This window comes from Varanus komodoensis, unplaced genomic scaffold, assembly GCF_004798865.1.
Source record: "Varanus komodoensis strain SLA01 unplaced genomic scaffold, ASM479886v1 scaffold13_1, whole genome shotgun sequence".
Lineage (NCBI taxonomy): Eukaryota > Metazoa > Chordata > Lepidosauria > Squamata > Varanidae > Varanus > Varanus komodoensis.
The window spans coordinates 4,541,003-4,563,417 of record NW_025335408.1 but is presented as its reverse complement, the minus strand read 5'-3'; the positions used below and the strand labels follow the sequence as shown (position 1 = coordinate 4,563,417).

At 41.3% G+C, this 22,415-nt stretch overlaps 1 protein-coding gene across 1 annotated transcript in view; it reads right to left on the bottom strand.

Annotated features, from left to right (window-relative positions):
* Positions 1 to 8,593, bottom strand: part of ADAMTS20 (ADAM metallopeptidase with thrombospondin type 1 motif 20) — a 78,049-nt gene extending 69,456 nt beyond the window's left edge. Inside the window, exons 1-2 of the mRNA XM_044423092.1 lie at positions 8,160 to 8,593; positions 5,176 to 5,522 (exon numbers count right to left, since the gene is read on the bottom strand). Of these exons, the coding sequence (XP_044279027.1) occupies positions 5,176 to 5,522; positions 8,160 to 8,250 (438 nt within the window). The 5' untranslated portion in view covers positions 8,251 to 8,593. The remainder of the gene's footprint in view (positions 1 to 5,175; positions 5,523 to 8,159) is intronic.
* Between the last annotated feature and the right edge of the window lie 13,822 nt (positions 8,594 to 22,415).

The following is a 22,415-nucleotide window of genomic DNA, read 5'->3' as shown; positions in this document are numbered from 1 at the left end:
ACAATGTATATAGAACTGATATAGATATAACTAACCTTATGTCAGATAACTAAGATTGTTTTTCTCACTTAGATCCACTTTAAAAAATGGTAAATTGTAGCTGATATTTCGAGAGAATTTAAAAAGTCAGGAGTTGGTTGAGATGCAGTATCAAACCATGGCTTGGTACTCTGCACAAATCATATTGTGACTGGTTTGAATTCACAACAAACAATAACTCCATCACCCAATCACAATCAAGAAGCCAAATCCAGATACATTGGGTGCAATGGGAGGTAAGGAGGCATACAAGCATAGATTATTTTCAGCCTGATTTTGTATTATGATTACATCAAACCAAAGATAATCTTGCATTCAGACAGAACTGAAGAAGAATGCTGCAAACTTTCTCCCATGGTGCACTACAGAAACATAATGCAGAAAATTATGTGAAAAAGGAGTGATATATGAATGCGTAGTCATAAAGAGGAGAAATACAGAAGAAAAATGAGAATATTTGCATTCCTTCTCCCTTCTTCCTTAAACTTCCTTACCTAAATGCAAGGCTGAGGCTATGTCCCTAAAGCATTAGGGGAACTGTGCCAACTCAGAGTCCCTTTGTCCAGAGGCTCCAAGGAACCCAACAGGTTCAGTACATGTAGTCGCTGACACAAGATTTCAGAATTTGTCATGATGTAGTGATGGGCACATCTGAAAGCAACATTTGTTTGTCTGGCTGGTTGTTTACTTTATTTATATACTCTTTCACATCCAAACAGATTCTGCAGTGGTAAAGTATGATGTTAAAACAAATCAAAGAATAAAAACAATTAAAACATTTAAAATGAAAATAACATTAAGACCATGGCTGGCCAGACAGAAATGACTTCCTGAAATAACAGCATCATTAGCAGGTGCCAAAAACAAGTGTCACACTGTGTCTATTGGACCTCATTATGCACTTAATTCCAGAGAAATGGAAATGCCAGACCGAAGGCTTGCCTCCTAGTAAAATCCAGCTGGTCCATGGCTCTGTGAGGAACCACTAGAAGAATGTCCTCTGATGAGCTCAAAGACCAAGTAGGTTAGTATGGAAGAAGGAACTGTCTCGGGTACCCTAGATCCAAGCCATTCAGGTTTTGCATATGGGCACTAAAACATTAAACCTGGCCCAGTAGCAAATTGGTAGCCAGTGCAACTCCTTCAGCAAGGGAACTGCATGCTGAAAAGATGCTGCTCGCAACAGCAGTTGACCCACTGCATCCTACACTAACTCCAGCCTTGAGGGCATTCCCACATAAAGCACACTGCAGTAATCTAGTCTTGAGGTTACCAGTACCTGTATCACTGTGGTCAAGCCTTTCTTGTCCAGGTGAGGCCATATCTGGCAAATCAACTGGAGAACTTGGGACCTGAGTGACAGTAATGGATCTAGGCTGGTCCCCAGATTATAAACCTGATCTTTCAGAAGTGCCACCCCATGCAAAACAGGTAATAAACTGACTTCCTGGACTTAGGAACCATTCACTCACAGGACTTTCATCTCTCCTGATTCAGTTGTCACAAGGAGACAGAGCTGTGGGTCCTCAGTGTACTGACAGCACTTGGCTCCAAATCTCCTAACGACTATTTTCAGTGGCTTCCTATAGATATTAAATAACACTGCAAACCTGGGTGGTGCCCTGGGAAACAGCAGAGCTCAATTTCCAGGGCTTTGAGGAATACTTGCCCAATGTTACTCTCTGGAATCAAGTCAATGGATAAGAGCAGAGCCTCTGCAAGACAGTGTCTCTAATGCCTAATCCACAGAGTCAATTCAGGAGGATTCCATGGTCAATGGTATTACAAAATGAGAGACTGAGTAGAATGAGCAGGGTCACACTTCCTGCCTCCTCCCAATGAAGGTTATCCATCAAGCTTCATGGGTATTGATGAAACCCTGGCTAAGCTGGAACAGCACCCCGAGACTCCACTGAGTTTCCACATCTGGAGAAATTAGGTTTTGGTTAACTTGCTCATTAATTCTCTTTGGCCTTTGTGCTTGTCTCTGACTCAAGGGGTGAATGTGGCAATCTGCATTCATTCTCTAACTCCAATGTGCTTGGACTCCACAATGGGTTCAGGACTTGAAGTGCAGGGCAGGGAGAGAAGAGTCACAACCTTGGCCTGTGCCCTCAATTTTTCTGTCAGCATGAAAGCAGTGTTTTCTCACCCTGAAAAGGCTTTTTCTGTCTTGTTAAGTCAGCTACAAGGGTATCTACCATGGATAGAGACCCTAACAAATCCTTTAGCACCTACCCCTCCAATAGTCAACTTGCATGTCTAACATTGTATTGTATGTGATTAACAGTTTTTATGAAGAACTTAACTTAAAACAGCATGCAATAACAAATCATAAAACTTGTATCAGGTTAGCAGATCACCTCCACAGACAATGCTAACAATGTCAGTGATTATGTGACTATGCTTTACAGCTTTAGCCATCTTTAATGTCTAGCTGCATGGCAGGGACAGTACAAATAAGCTGATGAGAAATTATATATCCTACTCTTAGCAGACCCAGGTTTATTTATGCATTAATGCACTGCTAAATTGAAAGAAACAAGAGTGAAACTCTTATTAAATTATAAAGAATGTAAAACCCTGAAGCCTGATGTCTTAAATAATTATTGAGAAAAAGGGCAACAGCAATGCTGAAGAACCCAAAGTGATAAAGCATAAAAGTTTCACAAGTCTAGTTACAGATTATGAATCCTGACACATTTTGAGCCAGTAATGCACTTCACCTGCAACGATACTACTGGAATATGTCTACTGATTATGCACTATCAATGTACACTGCAGTAGTTAATTCAATAAAGTAACTGAAATTAAATCTGATTATATGACTAATACTAATAAATAATTAAAGCAGTTTTTAAAAAATAGAATCTAACAAACATTTCAAATGGTTTTCAAAAAATAGTTAGCAAACACTTTCAAGCCTACCGTTTTTAACAAATGTTAACAAATACATGGTACAACTCAGTCCCCCTTCGTATATTTTCCATGCCTTTTCTATGCACACGTAGAAATTTCCTATTAGTGATCCACCACTCTCAGAAGTCCTCCCATGGCCAAAATCTCCACATGTAAACATGCCCACTGGTACAATTTAGGGAAAGGCTAGATCTGTCCATTTATTAAACTTTCAGTAGAATTTAATGCAGTAAATACCATCATAGTAAAACATACTTGGGAGTCAGAGTTGTAATAAGTCTAATTGCAACAAGAACAAGAACTATTCAGCAAGATAGTATGATAGAGTGATAAGGCAAGACAATTTGTGTCCCATTCTAATCAATAAAACTTTGTTGGATTAAAACTAAATATGCTACCATAAGTGGGTTGCAAAGGATAGCCTAAGTATCTACCTGCACAATCCTGCACAAACCAAACAATTTAATAGTTGTATACTACCTTCTTTTCAAGCTTCAAAAATCAAAGATGCATAGGAACTTCAGCTTTCCATAGCACAAACTTGCTTCTATAGAACCCAAAAATACTTATTGTACTGATGTTACTAAAAATGTATCTGGACAAAAATTAAGTCAATATAGGAAGAAAAACACTGACTGGAATTCAAAAGGCAGGAATTCCTCACATCCCATAGCACTTATGATATCCACTTTGCTGATATTGCTTCTTCATTTGTAAATTCACAAATATGTGCCACTACAAGTGTTCAAATCATAAATGCACAGTAAATGTCCTCCAGAGACACATAGTGATTGGACGAGTTAGAAATATCCCAGATAAATAAATAAATAGTTGGCATAGCACATAGCAGCTGGAGCTGGGAGGTATGGTTTACATGGCACTGGATGGGTCATGCAGTTCCCTATCTCTAAACATGTGAATATATCCTTGTAGTAGTTTTTCTCTAGAGACCAAGACTGACTAAACTTGAAATATAATGACCAATCATGTGTGCTGCTTGTACAGTTCTATTTGTCTCCCTTTTGTGTTTTGGTGCTAATAGCCAAACTGTGCTTCAAAGGAATGGTCAAAGACAAAAGGAAGTACTCCTTCATGAAGTACACGCTTCAACTATGCAATTCAGTACGGCAAGGTACAGCAACAGCCACCGACCTAGATGGCTTTAAAAGAGGATGAGATACACTTATAAAGCTATCAATAGTTATTAGTTGTAATAACAATCAATTACTTCCACTATGTGGATAGTATGTCTCCAAACCGCAGCTGCCAAAGAGGAGCAAGATGCTCTTACACTCACATTATTATTATTCATTACATTTCTATGCTATCCATAGCAGAAGCTCTCTGAGTTTCACAACATTGTCACCCATCCAGATTTGGCTACCAAGATAAAGTAGGATCAGGCACTTCAGGCTACACACACACACACAGGGAGAGGGAGAAAAAGCACGTGCGCTGCTTTCTCATGTTCATAATGGGGTCAGACTAGATGCCCCGGGAGACCCCTTGACTTGCTCTGTTTCTATGTTTCTAATGCTTGACAACTGTAGTAAGACAATCATAGGAGATTAGGAAATTCTCCCCAGTGCTCAGATCTGCAGAGGAGGCTACAAGCCCCCCCCATGCCTACACAACGGAGGAAAGGGTCAATAAAAATACCAGTGAGTAGGCAACCTCTATTTATACTGCCAGAGTAATAATGACTGGATGATTCAATGGGTGGTTTTAAAGATGCAGAAAAATAAGGAACATTTCTTTTGCTAAATAGATTTATATATATACACTCTTGGGTAATGGTATCTAAATAAATTATTTGGTTGACAGTATCCCTATTATCTGCTCCAAAATGTTTGGGAGAAATGTATACACTGATGAATTCCAGCACTGTATTTTTAAATTCCAAAACCTGATACAGTTTTCTGATTTCTTTCTTGCATAAAACCCTCCTTTTACAGAACTCAGGATGATAGGGGGGAATGCCACTGAAATAGATAATGCATTATATGAATCTCACATGTTCATCTCAGAGAGAAGAATCTCAACTTGAAGGTAAAACAGCTACTACCAACACCAGAATCTATCTCCTGTACAGCAGGCAACACAGAAAAGTTCTGCCTCAAACTCTTAGTGATTCCGCAAGTCAGGTCTTCCAGTGTGGTTTTCAATCAAAACAGATCTGAATTAAGAATGACAACAAACTCTAAGCATAGTGCTTACCAGGCCACCGCAGAGACTGAAGATTGCTGTGTGTCTTTCCTGTGCATTAACATGCCCACGGTAAAAGCAGTGGTGCAAATTTGAGGGAGGATGCTTTTGGATGTCCCCCACATGCACCTCAATGAAGTGAGGGGCAATGAAGCTGGCATCAGCGCTCAGATTCAGCTGGAAAACCTGTCCATAAGCACTGAGGTGGTAATGGGTCCTGAAAGGAACAGGTTCTAGAAGTGCCTCCATACTCCTTTTCCTCCTTTTGAAGTGGTGAGTGTCAGGAAAAGCTTCTCCAAATTCATTCACTCGTGTAGGTGTCACTATTTCATAAGATGACAGGTGCTTTACCAAAGTCTCTGCAATGAACCATAAAGGACAGACTTTCAAAACAGTACAAGCATCCAATTCAATCTAGTCTTAAGTATCAAATTGAGAGCAGGCTAAAGTACCTCCTTCTGGAAGGATCAATACAATCCAGACTGAAATCACATATGCTACTCTCCCCATACACTTGAATTTGCAGAAAATTATTGTGCATCCTTAGCCTCCCAAAAATGCAAACTATGTCAATTCCATGACTAGAACCAAACATCCTCCACATTCAAAATAAAGTTTCAATATAAGTTTCAATAAAATAATTGGAAAGGTTCACATCCAACACTGTACTTTTTTGGTCATGTTTTGAAGCTATGCGCAGGGAAGCAAACAGGAACAAACTCAACATGTAAGATCAAAAGGTTCAGACACAATCCTTGATCACACCAACAGTACAAAAAGAAGTGGTTCTTTCCAGATGCTTTCTAATGCAAAACTGCATTAAACTGCAAAACTGTTAGTCAACAAGTGTGTGTGAACTTATAAATGTAATATTTATTTATTTTTTTAGTTTCTATTTTTATTTATTTATTTATTTATTAAAACATTTTTATGCCGCCCCATTCGCCGAAGCCTCGGGGCAGCTTACAATATAGATCAAGGGTAGGCAACTGATGACCCTCCTCTAGATGTTTTGGCCTCAACTCCCATTAGTCTTAGTCAGCATAGTGGATAGGAATTCTGGGAGTTGTAGTTGAAAATATTTGAAGGATAACAACTTGCCAGCCCTAACACAAATCATTACAGATTTTCCATTTCTTGGAATGCTATACAGCCATGCCATGCAAGTATTACAGTTAAAAATAATAGCACAATACTATTCTACATGAAATTTACTCCCATTTCCCTTAGAACAACTTCACTGATACTGAACTATTGTCTACAAAATGTGGATTAAAGACAACAGAGACAAACAAAATTTAATTTGTAGACACTGTCCACTTCATCAGATGAATTAAGCATTAAACTCAAATTGGCAAATTAATACATACACGCCTCTCTGAGGGGTGGAAGATGTCAAAAGGAAATGAAATGCAACTGGCCATTCATTTCAATTCTCTCTCACAACACTGCTTACATCTCTCCCCCACCTGCCACCAACACACACATATAAATCTGTCAAACATCTAGAAGTTTACACTAGAATTTGTGGGTCCTGAAGATGCCCCAAAATTATTTGCTGGTTTTACTGCAACAGACTTAACCGGACTACCGCTTTGGCAGCAGAGGAATGAGACCACTGTTTTTCCTCTCTCTCTCTTTCCCACACACATGCACGGACTCCTTTCCTGGGACTTTAACCCTAGGCTGAATCCTGTATTTTGGCCATTCCTGAAACGTACTCACTTTCTAGTCCCCACTTGGCCATGAAGCTTCCTGATTGACACTGGACCAATCACTGACTCTCAGCCTACCTTACTTCACAGGACTGTTGAAGGGATGAATTGGAGAGGAGAGAAACTACACAGGCCACCTCAGGCTCCTTGCAAGAGTTAGAAAGCCAGGATATAAATATAATAACCAGTAAGATGGCACTTGTAAGCATATGAAGTGCTTCTCTATCCCCACCAAATATTTATTTAATTAACTGAAAAATTTTATATGCCTTCCCTTATGCATGGCATCTTGGGACAGCTCACAACCAATAAAATCAAATACCTTAAAAACCATCTAACAATAAATAACATATAACCAATAAAATACGACTGTTGCATTAAAATACTATTTTTTAAAATAACGGTTAAATAAAAAGGTTTTGACCTGGTGCCGAAAAGAGTGTAAGCTCAGTACCAAGCGAAGAAGCTGATACAACCTTTTCAAATTAAGACGAATTTGATCAGGTTGTATGTTAGGGCTTTAGCTTTTGTGAACTTAGCTTTCACTACTGGAAAACGCAAAAATGTAAGTCATACATACATATAAGCTTGCCACAATTTGTGTCTAATTGTACCGTACATGGGGAGCATGTGATGTTGGACAGTAACTTTAATTTGCCCTAGCCTGCATAGCCCATCACAGGGGATGATGGGAATCACAATCCAACATCTGAAGGCCCACATTTTCCTCATACCCGAACTATAACCACATCTGTGAATGGGATTAGGCGAAAGGGTATTTAGAGACTGTGGAAGTCGTGGCCTGCAATCTCCACAATCTCTTTTTGGGTGCGATCCTAGTCTTATTTTAAAAGCCCTACAACTCCCAGGATTGCCTAGCCAGCATGTTCAGATAGGAAAAAGTCCAATGATTCCCAGCATTCCGCAGTCAGCCAAGCCTGTAGGATTGTTCCTGCTGTTTTCCCGTCCAACAACGTAACGGAGGGCGTCCCCCGGATTAAAAGCATTGCCAGTCCGGCGCGAGGTGCGAGCACCAATCCACGCGCTCGCCTCAAGCGCACGAGCGCCCTCTTCGCGCACGTGCAAGGCTCGCTCCCACAGCGCAGGCGCGATCGCCTCACGCCGCGGCCGTGCCCCGGGTCCTTAGGAAGGTGCTGTCGGCAGCCGCGGGTGGTTTGCTGCCAAGCAGCCCTTAGGAAAGTTTAAGCGCTGTGACCAACTGCACGCGCCAACACGCACACGTATCCCCGCGTCCCCGGCTCTTATTATCACCATTATTACCTTGCTTGGGGTGCAGGCGGACTTCCCATGTCCTGCTGACAAGAAGGGAGAGGAGCTTCAGCAGCCCCGCTAGCCATTCGGGAACCCGCATGGTCCCTCTACCTCCCTCTTAAGGGAATCCCGTGCCCTTTCCGCCGCCGCCGCCGCCGCCGCGCTTTTCACTTTCAGCGACGACGACGCCGCTGCTTCAGCGGCTACAGCAGCCCGCCGGCTGGGCCGACTTCGGAGTGCGCGGCTTGCTCATGCTCCCGTGGCGCCCACCCTGTCCCCTTCTGCGCTCGCAGCGTCTCCGTCTCCTCCTCCTCCTCCTGCTCTGCTGCGCTTCCCCTGCTTGCCTTCCCGCTTCGCCTCGACTGCTCCGCGAGGGCTGCCCTCCTTGCGCGGCTTTCTGCGGCTTGCCCCTCGCGTTCGCGCGCTTTGCCTCCTGGCGCATGAGAAGGAAAGGGTGCCAGCTTCGTGACTCCGCGGCCACGCCGGGACCCCCGACATCAAAGCCTCTGCCCGCCCCCTTGGGGCAGGGACCTCACTGGCGATTGGAGGGCTCTTAACGCTACCTACTGGCTCGCTCTCCTCGCCACACAGCGCGCTGAGATGTGCCGCGGCTTCTTGCAAGGGGCCGCCGCAGAAAGTAATCGCCGGTCTAGTCCTTGTGGCTGCCGCCTTGGCTTAAGGACTCGGGCCAGATAAATGATACACCGTACTGCTCTTAAATTGGCCCGTTATAAAGCCGAGTTAAAGAGTTGCTTTTGTTTTGAGAAAAAACGAAACTCTCACGCCCGACCGCGGGGTTTGTATGCCTTTCCCATTCGTACAATGCGCAGAAAAAATTCAACAAAGTAAGGCTGCAGCCTTCCGTACGCTTACTGACAGGTAGTAAGTCCTTTTGGACTCACGAGGACGCTTTTGAGTAAGCGGGTTTAATATGACATTGCATTTATAGCCCGCCATTTTCGCCTTGTGGGGAACCCATGGCCACTTGCATAGTTCCATTTTATCCTAGCTCCATAGCTCCAACAACAACCCTGTGAGGAAGACTGAGCTGAAAGTCTGTAACTGTCACAAAGTCACGCAGTGAGCTTCACGGCAGAGTGTGGACTAGAACTTGGGCTTTCCAGGTTCCCAGTCCAACACTGGCACTCTTAAACAGGATACATAGAAACAAAAATACTGTTTTGTGTTTCACATTGATGTTTGTGTAGGTTTTAGACCTCCAAGATGCAGGAGCCCTGATGAAGTGCACCTTTATTGCTGTACCTTACATGGTATACCTCATAGACCATGAGGTGTGCCATCCTCCAAAACTTTGCAAGCAGTGGTGTAAACAACAGTTGTATGGCCTGTCCAAAGGATGCAGAGCAGCTGTGTTAGACTACAACTTCCATCGTTCCAGGCCAATGTGGTTGTGGAATGCTGTATTAGCAAAATAGTGGACAGGTTCCTGTATATGAAATCCTTGATACTGACCTGTCATTGTGCCCTTTTAACAATAGATTGTGTGCTGTTGATCTGAGAATATTTGAAAGGAGGGATGGAATATACGTTTTCAAATAAAAATAGTTTTGGATGGAATAGGATACCTGAATTAAGTCCAAAACCCCTCTCTTCCTCATTAAATTATCAACACACTATGATGATCCTACCCCAGTCTTCTGAGCTCAGTTTTCCCTTGATGATCAGCACTGCCTATAGATTACCATGCTAGATGATACTAATCACCATAATTACTGTAATAAGAACTAGCCTTTCTATAGCAATTTTAGGGTTCACTGTTTTACCTGGGTTTTCGTTTTTTCCAGTCATCCGCTTACCTGATTCTAACCTGCTAGGAAATAGACCTAGGTCCTTCTCTGTTGTGCCACTGGATCTCCCCTTACACCCATTTTGTCATTGTATGTACATTATGATGCTCTACAGGTTTGGTTTATGATGAGACCGGCAAATAATGCATTGACCTTTTTTTAAGAATGACCAATTATTTTGAAGGGGAAGATACTCTAAAATCTGTAGAAATACAATAGTTATGCACATAATGACCTCTTACAAGTGTCATGTATGCACAATTGCGATAATGTCTTCCTTTCAAAATAGAAAGTATTAGTTACTTAGTATTAGTATTAGTTCTGTGCACAATGTCTCCAATAAATATCCTGGATAAAATAATGAATGCCTGTTCAGTGACGTTTTCTGGAAGACTGTGGTCTGAAGGAAGAGCTGTCTGCTATAGTGTATTGAGCTCTGCTGTCAGGAAAAGGACTAGACTTAATTAAATGATACCTTACATAAAATATACTAGATAATTCTGTTGCTTATAGTAGGATTGGCCATGATTGAGTCTCTTCATTTCCCCTTTTACCAATTTAGTCTCAAGACAAAAACACTGATTAACATTCACAAAAACTCATATCAAAACGTTTTTATCCACTGATCCATGAAACTCCTGAAATACAAGTTTTCCTTCCATTGCTGAAACTGTTGGGTAGGTCATCATTTCAAGGAAGAATGTGAAGAATCTGCTGCTACCGATGCTGCTGCTACTACTCTTCAGGAAGTCCTTCTTTACATTGACACCTGCCTTCAATGATAGGTTGATTTGAATGCTCCAAGATTCATACAGTGATAATGTGAATATGCAACATAGCTAAAGGAGGTTAAATTCAGACTTGTTATGCTCTTTCTCATTAGATCAAGAATGAGGAAGCAGCAGCTGGGCCGGAGGCAACTTACAGTGTCGCATCCATGAAGTGCCTGATCCTGCCTAATCCTGGAACATAAGTAGGGTCAGATCTGATTGAAATCTGGATGGGGGACTTAAGGTTGCACACCACCCAGAGAGCTTTGACTATGGGCAGTATAGAAATGTAAATAATAACAATGTGGCCTTTCCAACCTGCTCACAGCCTGCCTTCCTGTCCTCCTGTGGCCACTCTCACTGGCACCATAGATAAATATATAAATACATTTCCACTCCCTATTATCTTATTTAGTGTAGAGCGAGGAATCCATTGCTTGGTCATTACAGTTATGCTGTGAAGTAATAGAAAAGCTTTAAATGTGTCTGCAGAACTGGATTGGCATTATAATCTGAACTAGTTTGAAGTCAACCAAAATAGGCCATGTTACACATCCTGAAAATATGGTGATGAAACATTTTCTGTTTGCTGAATTCTGTATGAGTATTATCATAGTTAACAAAGAATTGCCTTGTGAGATAATTCCAACAGCAGTAAAATGAATCTATCCACTTACATTGTGCAATAGAAATGTATGGAATGATGTGTGTGCGCCAGTTCCTTCAAAAGCCCGTAAAACAAAAGGGGAAATCTGTGCTTATTCATACTTCTCTTTCCTTTCAGTTAAAATTGCAGTGATTTTTAGACCTTTTCAATAGTGATGTATTCTGAAATGAATGTCCTGGAAAAGTTGAATTGCCACTTAAAATTCCCCTGCATCTTACAAAGACACCATTGTATCCTACTACTCAGTCCTTTAGCCATAGTAGCTTTGCGGAAAAGTTCTCTGAAACACATCTTAATTTCAATCTCCCATATTATAGGTATATAATCATGCCGTTTTACCAGAAGAAAGTCTACTGCCTGATAAAAATAGCAAAAACTGTTTTGCTTTGGCTTTTCGGGGACTTTGCAGCCTACAAGTATATTTGCTTCTTGTTTTACTCATAATATCCCTTTCCAAAAACAAGGTTAAGGTTTATTCCATAATCTCATGCTGTGATGGGAAACAAAAGTAGGAAAGCACTCTATGCAAACAGAGTAGAGGAGTAATCTAATTTATTGCTAGAGTTTATACTACAAGTTAAATTACTGCCAAAGTATCCAGTGCTTGGTATTTGGACATCCAAGCTCAACTGAGGGGGAAAATGCAGCATAGGAACAACTCAGGAGCAAGACACACTACCGCAGGGTTTACACAAGGCATCAGGAGGAGTCAGATGCATTTTTGTACAAAAGACTAAAAAAAGTATTTACTTAGCGACATGAAGCTTCTTTGTCTATTGGAGATTAACTACATATCTGCATCTGTACCTTAACACAATTTGTTAAAGTTGATTCAGAAGATGGGACTTACAGTGGAGAAGTGATAGGAAGGAAGGGAATGGTTCCCTTTACCCACCCTCTGTTTTCCTGTTTTTCTGCTGCTTTTTCCCCGTTCAAAATTTCCAGTACATGTCATGTTTGTCCTTGCCTGTGTTATGCATATTCACTGTCCTATGGTTGATTATAGTATTATTTCTTACTAGTATGAATCTAGAGTTTCAAATTACACTAGTAATGCCTTATTTCTATTGTTTGCTTTACACTGCATTACTTATTGACCTGGTCTTCACATCACAGCAAACAGAAAATATCTATGGTTTGCTGTTGGGTTATGATTCTGTTTCATTGGGGGAGAGACAAGATAGTATGGCTATCATGCTAAAGTAGAAGTATCAAAATTCAAGTCCATAGGCCAAATTCAGCCCACCATGCCCAGATAGCCTCTTCCCCTGTGCCTGCCCCTTTTCTCCAATTATCAATCATTTGGGGGTCTTCCAGCTTTTGCATTCCTCCTCCACAATTGTAATTATTTTAAATGTATCTTCTAAGGTTAAAACATGCTGGTAATTTCATGCTTATTTGGCTACCTGTCCTTTTGCATTTTCCACACCCCCACCTAGAATGTGGCCCATACACACACACATGCATTTTGAGAACCATTCTGAAATCAAATTTAGCTGCCAGGCTGAAAGAGGTTCAGCACCCCTAGATTAAAGCAACAAGCTGTGGCTGATTATTCTGTTTTCCACTAATTGTCCTGTAACTTTAATCCCTTTTCCACCCCAATAGGAGGGAAATAGGTAATTTCACCCCTAAGCTCCTGAGCAGAAGAATTCACATATATAGGTAAATGCAGAACACCAGTAGCTTGTATTCCTCTGTTTGTTCATTATGGAGATAGCAAATAATGCCCAGTATTTTGCCTAATAGATGTGCATCCCTAATAGCATTGAGTGTTCAGAGCCACTGGTCTGAATGAAAAGTTCTGAAATAAGAATTGAGCATTGTTATCATTATTGTGTAAACTAACACAGAGATTTGAGTTGTGTGTATAGTTCTTGATTAAAAAGTGGAAAAGTGGGACCTTTAACAGACATTGCAGTATATCCTCCCAGGCAGCCAACCATGGCCTCCTCCAAATATTCCATTATGTTCCCCTTTCACACAGTTGTCTATATTTCTTTTCTAACAGACACTCAACATGAGCTGGCCAGTCAGCACACTTAGTCCTCCTTAGGGATGGAAAGGCTTTGGCCTCCATAGACTTGTGTTTTATTTTTAAACCAGGTTTCCCCATGTCCATTTCTGCCTCTTCAAGGCTGTTCCTCTTAGCAGTTCTGTTTTACCTCTGTTAATAGCTGCACTTATCCGATGAATTCACTGTGAGAGGGAGGAAGGTTGTTTGAAAACTAAAGAATAATTTTGAAAATAAACAGTCTCAAAATAGTAGAAAATTAGGATCACTTTATACTCTGTTTATACTCAGGATATCCTGCGTTCAGTGTAAGATGTGCAACATCATGGAAGCAAATACTAAACTAAGTTCCAGAGGATCAGAAAATAGCAAATGGTTACACTCTCCTAAGCCAGGAACAGCTACCAGAGGATGTCACTTCACCCTTTTTGGGAGTTCTTGAGCACTGTATAGCTGCTATATCAGCCAGCCACTCAGGAAAGGAAATTGAAATGTAGGTCACTGTAAACACTAGAGAGAAGGATATATGTAGGAACCAAAGGACTTCCATAAGAGCTTACTGTATGCAAAGTGTTGTTGTTATGGGGAAAATTAAAGTTATACCATCATGAAATAGCCAGAAAGCTTGGGCTATCATTCTCATGAAGCAAAGAGTCTTTTTTAATTTCTTCTCTCTTTCTCTCTCTCCCCCCTTTTACTGTCATCATGAGCATACTGCAGCTGTTACGTTGATGAATGAGAAATAGCATTCACAAGGAAAGGAATAGAGGACCTAATCATCCTATTATAACTCCGCTCACATCAGCAGTATTCCTTCAGAGATCAGTCTTACTTATAAAGTTTTTTTCCTCATTGCTCCTATTTTGTTTATGACATCCTAGTTGGGAATTGTCGGAATGGTTATCCAATGTTATTTTATGCAGTTTTATTTTGCACTCAGTCCATCTACACCAATATTTCATGGCATGGTAAAATAGAAGAACTACAATAAGGATGACAAAGCTATGTTACAAACTGTAAAATGCAGTTAATATAGATTCAACTTCAAGAAGGCATGTTCGCCATTGTTTGTCTACTGACCATCTTTGGAAAAACTTGAGCCTTGTAAGTGTACCAAATGGACTGCTTTGATCAGAGCTGGATGACTGACTTGTTTTTCTGAGTCCATGGCCATTCCAGCCACTCCATTTTAAGGTATAAATGCAGTGCAGATGCTTCTTGAGAATACTCTTTCATAGTACACTGTGTTTTCCCAACACCTTTATGCCCTACATTTTGTACCTGGCAAAATGAAAGTGGAAAACAAATCTTAGCTCATGCCATACTGTTGAGTTGGGAATTAGAGCAACATTCCGACTTGAGATTAGGTGGAGTATACATCTTACTTCCCCTGCTCTTGCACTGTCTCTTTAGAAAATTAGCCTCGCAATTTTCCTTACATGTGATACAGACCATGTAGGTTCTCAGACTATGGAGTAAGTCTATAAGCAGGGAACAGACACTTGTGGGGATGCGAGTACCAGCACCTCCAAATGAGTTACCGGGGCCCACCTGTTATTCATGCCACACCATCCAGCCTCATTCCACTGATACCTCCCATGCTGAACTGGGTGCAGGACAGAGTCAGGCAATAACTAAGATTGCCTCTGTGGTTTGTTGTCCACCCACCCTAGCCAGGTTTACATGTAACGACAAGATACACTCAACAAGGGTACTTAGGGGAATTGGGCAGCACATGCCCACCATACATCGAGTTTAATAAGTCACTATTGCTTGTGCAAACAAGCCCAATGAGAACAAGGCAAAGATGAGATGGCTCCTGCTTGAAAAGTATTACATTTTTGCTCAAATCTATACATGCATTTTTTAAATTGAACTATCCCACACTTCAGCAAAAGTTCGTCTTAAAGTTCGTGTGTGTGTGTAAATTTGGCTTAAAATGTTGTATCATCAACTTTTAATGCTGTGTTAATGTATTTTTAATATGCTGTATCTTTTACTGTTATATTTAAAGTGCTTTGTAAACTGCCCAGAGAGCATCAGGAGTATAGAAGTTAAATAAAGTGATCTAACAAAGAGCATTCAAAATCCAGTAATGAATAGTAAATGAAAATGTTATGGTATTAAAAATCATCAAAACTATAAAAACAGCAGTGAATATGCTGTAACAGAAACCACAGCAATGAAACTAATCCACCAAAAGTATGGGAGAAAATAAATTATACCCAGCTGGTGATGAAAAAGTTAAGAAAGTAGACACTAGCGGGATGTCTCTGGTATTACCATACTTGCTGAAGACATGTATCTTTCTACATAATCTGAAACCTACTTTTTGTAGGGTAAAGCCTTCTGGAACGCAGCTGGCTTAGAGACATTTCATTCTATCTGAAGCCCTTAATTGTATATTGGATTTGTGTAATGTACGGAACTTTGATCTGTATAGTAAAATGTCTTCATAAAGTACCCAAGAAGCACAAATACTAATTCAAAACTCAAGAATTAGTATTTGTAGATTAAACAGCAAATTGCAGATTGAAGACTATTGCTTGTGGAAGAGAAAGGATTAGAAGAAGAAAAGGATGTGGGGAGAGAAAAACAGGTACCAGGAAGCTGACAGCAGATGCATGGTGGTGCTTCATCTGAGGGAGAATTCAGCTTAAGAAGTAAGGGAAGCTGGAAGGACTGGCCAGAGAAATCTCACTGACAGAAAAGAAAGCGTTCCCATCCTAATCTGTTGATTAGCCCTTTGGAGGGAGGAGACAGGTAGGCATATCAGTGAAATCACCAATGGACTTTGAATTTCTATGAATCTAGCCTGTGGATTCCATAGATTAAGTGTATTTAACAAAAACTGTGTATCCCTGAGATGCAAGGCAATGTTTTACTGGGCAGGAATGGAGAGTGTGACATTGCAGAAGCAGCAACCCAAAGTAGGCTTCCAAGAGTGTATTGGGCAGAGGTAGCTGCTTCCTGCTGGACTGCTATAAATGACCAGTATCTTTGCATAGAAACAGAAAGAATTATTAATGGCCAGTAGGTCTTGCCAGTTAGCCATTACAGACGAATTAGAGACTATGATACAAAAATGAGAGTGTGGGGGCAAAATGAAGGCAATCTACTGCTTCCTGATACCTGTGGAGGAGTAATTCCAAGGAAAGGGTCCTTCACCTATCTTTGTTCACTACCTAATTTTTCTCTGAAGGTTGTGTGTCCCAGAGCAGGGTCTCATATACCGATCTTATGAAGTGGGCAGGTTCATATGACTATTCACAAGGGTTTTCACATGCTCTTTGCAAACCACCTGTTAGGCTTATTTGGGAGATCTAGAAGAAAGGAATGGTAAGTTAGCACATCCAATTTTAAATGAATATGACAAACACTGCTTTGGAGAAACATAAAGAGTTTGTAGAATAGGAACACATGACATGGGGGTTGTATAGACTTTCTGTGCACGTCCAACTATTTTCAAATCCTCTTTGTGGATTCGATCTAAGTAACAGTCAGTGAATTAACTTTCTTTTCAGCCTGATACACTGCCAAGATAGATTCTGTGAAATCTGTTTATATGTCACATGGGTGAAACTTATTTCCATTGTTATTTCTTATTTCTCAATGGAAACTTATTTCCATTGAGAGTGCATTGCACTCTCATTTTGCACATGTAATGCATTTTATGCAATATTTACAAAGATGTAGTGTCTGGCTCCCAAATTCCAAACCAAATGCTGTGATCTAAAGGATGGAAGTTTCTACTGCGCAACTTGCTATACTTTGGAATATTCAGCTGAAACACATAGGGTGCATTGTTGCCTGTATAGAACAATCCGCCTTTGTATTGTTCAGTGGTAGGCTGTAGGGGTATTCCAACCACAGTAAAAGGAAAAAGAAGAAAAAAAGATGCTATCAGAAATATCGTAATGCATGTCCTGGCTTGTATCTCAAAACAGAATCTCATACAAAGCAAAATGACAGTATAGTTGATTTAATGTTTATTCTAAAAATGTAACTTTCAGAGCACACAGGAGCTACACCTTTCTAAATCTATTTTAATCATGGGTATCTTGAATGAAACCTGGGTAAACCAAAGTTGTGGATGCATCCATATGAAAGGATGGAAAACACAGAAGAAATGATAATACTAATTGTACTTCAGAGACAAGGTTACATAAGTCAAATGGCTTCTATGTGCAACTGTCCAATGCCTCTGATAAGGAGAGTATTGTTTTAACCAGATCATTTGTTTGTTTGTTTGTTTGTTGTATATTATTTGTGTATTGTGCCATATTTGGGCAGATTAGCAAAATCACAGAAAGAAACTTCTACCTATTGAACAATAACCAATCAATGCAGTTTGGAGAAAGCAATCTTATGGTCCCTGGAAACTGTTCCAAGATTGTTCAGACTGCCTATCCTGACTTAGCCCTGCACCTCAGGAGAGGGACTCTGGGTTCCGATGCCCTGCCCCATCACACTCTTCCCATGAAGTCACAAATGCCACTTTGAAGGGAAAGAAAAGGGAGCATTCCAATGGGCAGGGAATGGAGGGGAGATGCATGAAATGAGAAACCTTATAGCCTCTTTAGCCTCAGCACTAGACAGGCTTGAAGGCACTACAAACAATAAATGGAGAATAGAAAGATCAAAATTACATCTATGGTTCCTCTCACCCTGTCACAGTATCTCGGCTGGGCACTAGATACATGGAAGCAACTGATGAATTGGGCTGTCAGGGTCTAATAATATCAACTACCCTGTTTTGTGTGAAAACAAATCTGTGTCCAAACATTTCAGTTGTACAGGTAGAAATGGTGCTCTCTACTACCACAGACCAAATAATCCTATCACTTCTTTGTTTACCTGTCTAAAAAAAATTATCAGCCAGCTCTTAGGGGGAACAATATAGTGTACAAAAATTAAAACCACTAAACACAATAATAATAAAAACCACGAGGGCTCATCCCCCATGGAGATTAGCATAAGCTCATCCAGTGTACACCAGAAGAAGCGGCAAAGACAAACTTTGCCTTTCTACTTCTTTGGTTCTGCATTTTTGCTAGATGACAGTTCAGAGACAGAGGAAAGGAGACTGGAGTGGCCATACCATGTGTTTCCTCCCCTCCAATCCTTCTCCATTTCCTGACCTTGGAGAGAAGATGGTGCAGTTCTGCTTGCACCAGCTGGAGGTGGGGATAGAACTCCAATACCCAGCTCTGAGGTCAGCACCCTGTCTTGGACCTTGGAGACCTGGGAGCTGGGAATCCATGCTATTCTATAGCCCCTTCTACATCCTGATACAAGTAAAAGATCAAAATTGACCACTGAAACCAGATAGCATTAAAAACACAATAAAATACTTCATTGGCACCCCATAAAGTTAATTGTAGCCCAAATGGCAGAGCCTTTAGGTTCACTTGAAAGCCTGTAATGAACTTAATGGGATTTAATTGCATTGCACTTAGCATTAATAGTGCCCAGTAGCCTGGCAGGGATCATCCTTTCATGAATCCCACCTGTTCAAAAATACTCACAGTTAATTTATGGGTTCCAGCTTGTTGAGTCTACTGACTGATGCAAAGGAGAATGCTGGGGAGGTAAACATGCCTTTAGCAAGTGCTGCACAAGTAACATCTGGGCAAGGAGGGCAAAAATAGCTTTGCATTTGCATCTATTTGCATCTGTACTGCGGACACCAAGTTCCCTAAGTTTAGCTCCCTGATGTGGAATGCCCTGGGATGCCAACCAGAAATCTTCACAAGACACCAGCAAGAGAGTCAAAGGGATTTTTCTTCTTGCCTTTGTTTTTACTAGTTCCAGTAGCGTGGTGCATTATTTTATGCTGGGAGTTGAGAAGTGAACGGATGGGTCAAAGTTCCAGAACGCCAGCTCATAGAATCCATACATTAACTGATAAACCATACTAGCCTTTCCCAGACTGATGCCCTTCTGCTGTGTTGTACTACCGTTTCTAGAACCTTCCAACCAGTTGCCTGGGAGAATTCTGGGAACTGTAGCCCAACATACCTGGAAGGTACTAAACTAGGGGAGGGTGGTCCAGACCATCATATAAGTTCATTTTCCATATAAATAGAAAGAGTTTTCAGTGACAGTGTAAGAGTGTACTTCTGTCAGCTTACACTCTGTGTTCAAGTTTGCCAGATCACATGTTAGCAGTATAACTGTCTTATACAGAGAGGATTACATTTAAACGGTACTACACGGCTCTTTCCCAGAAAATATCATGCCAGGAAGTTCATCCATACAGAGAGAGAGAGTCAGAGTTCCACCAAGTCTATTATAGTTTACTCCATTGACCTGATACTGTGCTAAATAAGGTGAAAGGATTGCAGGGGTGAAGAAGAGGTGAGGAACATTTGGTAGTTTGTGCTGATGGCAGCAGTCCAAGCATGTGTGGAGAATACTGCCTGCTCTGTTTGTGTGGGCTGCAAGAATACTGTAAAGATATTTTTGCAAAGATTTCTGAAGGATCTTTCACTGACTGAGAAACCAGATGTGGGCCAACCCCGTCACCTTTCCTAGTGGTCTCCTTAGATAAAATTCTTATGTGACAAGGAGGACACAGTCTGGTTAAAAGTAGGAGAAGAGGCACCCACACTTTGCCTATTTATCTGCAATGCAAGAACAGTTTTCCTCTGCTTGCAGAACACATTTGTCCTTCCAGACTGCCCTGGCTTGCCCAGTTGGACCCCTTTTCATTCTCACCTCCACCCCCAAAAGCCCTGTGAAGGGTGATCATTTCTAAATACACTGCTTGCAAGCAGTGATAATCTGGCAGTTGTTGAGTCCTTAAGGTGCCAAGAGTGATTTGAAGTTGCAGCTCCTGAAGGACCAGCTCCCTCTTCCCTGCTGTCCCAGCCATGATGGCAGGCATGAAGTAGAGCCAAATGTCAATACAGCTCCTATTCCAAAGTGTTGCACCAGCAGTAACAGCCATTCCCTTCCTTGCCCTGATAAAGAGACTCCCCAGTGGGCAGCAACATTTTTCAGTGGCACAAAGCTTGCAGTTTGCTCCACCATCTGCTGTCGGCCATCTTCAGTTACCCCAGATGCAATGCCTGACACATCAATGTGCTGCCTCCTCTCCCACTCTAATGCCCAATAGCCACCCCTACGGAGAAACTTTAGCGGGAGAGGAACATGGTGAGAGGAAGAGGCATCAGTGGCAAGCGGAAGAATGAAGTTTACAACCTTTAAAGCTTGTTGAATAGGATTCTGATTCAGAAGGGCCAGATCCTGCAGCTAAACTGCCAAGACTAGCAGACCCAGGCATAAGCCAAGCAATAGCTGAGAATCACTTCCAAGTTCTGTGACAAGGCTGATATGGAGGGGCAGGCCCAGCATCATATGGCATCAGGTTAAGGTGGCAGAACAGATGAGAGTATCACATGCTCCAAGAGACGGACCATGAAACTGTTGGAGGAGTGAGCTCTTTTCAGTCTGGAAGGGGAAATCAGTATTCAGCTTGGAATCAAGTCTGTATCATTAAGCTGCATCTCTCTAATAGCCAGTATCCTACATTTGCATGTTGTTTTTTGTAATGGTTTCTGTATGTATACAGGCAGCCTAACTGGTCAGCTTTAAGAGAAAGACTACTTTTATTTAGAAAGACTTTGTTCTGATCAGAAGGAGGGCTTGTAATGCAAACTCAAGCAGTAGGTTTCTTATTAATTATGAACTGAGTCACTATGTTCAGTGGGGCTTACTGCATTGCAACCTAAGACATTTTAAATGATTTCCTAGCATGGCCAATGTAGATAAATTTGATGTTCATATTTGTTAAATCTATTTTTCAGAATAAATTGAATTTGAAGGAGACCCTGAAATTTCCCTTATTATTTAGCACTTGTCCTTTTAATAGCACTTCAAAGTCTTTCTTTTGAAAGGAATGATACTCTTATTTCTATTCCACTGAAGAGGAGCTGAGTCAGAGGTTGTGTGACTATTGTAAAGGATGAGTAGAAGGCTGAAACTATTGTGAAGGCTTTAACCAAGGTCCATGTCCAGCTGACTGTGTGATTGCAATGAATGTGCACATTAAAACAGGGGAGGGGAAAATAGCACTCACAGAGAACATCAGAGAAAATAGCTCCCTTCCTTCTCTGCTGTGGTCCCATTAATAATGACCTCTTCCCCAAAGCTGCTAATTGTATGAGGAGGAATGCCTCCAAGGACACCAGCGAACCTGTTAATTGCTTAATGAAGCTAATAATGGCTGCCTGGCATTTCTCCCAGCACAAATAGCAAGTTCAGGTGGATTATTGCCACTGGGATCACAGAAGTGGGGAAAAGTATAATCTTCCGCTTTGCATCCCTTCTGGTCCCTCTAGTGCTTAGGACCACCTCCAGCTCACACTCAAATAATATTCTGCTACTTCGGTATTCTTTCCCATCATCATTCCTCATCTTCTTTCCCAGCACTTTCTTACATAACAGGCATACAGCCAATGAGCAAATAGGTGGAGTTATCCCCTGTTCCTCTCTCTCATTATCACCCCTGTCTGGACCAGAGTGGGCAGCAGTGTAACAAGCAGGTTACAGTGAATAGGAATAGCAACTCAAGAAACTCTTCCCCATGGGGTCCTTCCAGGATGTGGGCCTTGGCAAGGGCCTGCCTATGCCTACCTTTGGCTCCCTAGGCTGTCTAGGAGAACACTACAGGAGATAACTTGCAGCCTAAAATGAAGATAAACTGTTACTGTGCAATATTAACCAATGAGAACACAGAAAAGATTAACAGGAAGCCTGAGGGAGAAAGTTTCCCCACTCAAACACAAAATACTTCACAGCTTTGACCAAAGCCATAAGTCAATCTTTGGCCAACTTTATTCACTGTCTAGTCCCTCAAGTTCCTCAGTCACACCTTCAGAGAGCTGCACAGCACTTTGCAAGAGCCAGCTCAATCACAGAACACTTGGCATTGTTTTTATAACTGTTGAAGTTAATGGAAGAGCTTAACCCACTTTTCACATCCAATTAAGCTATTTTGGG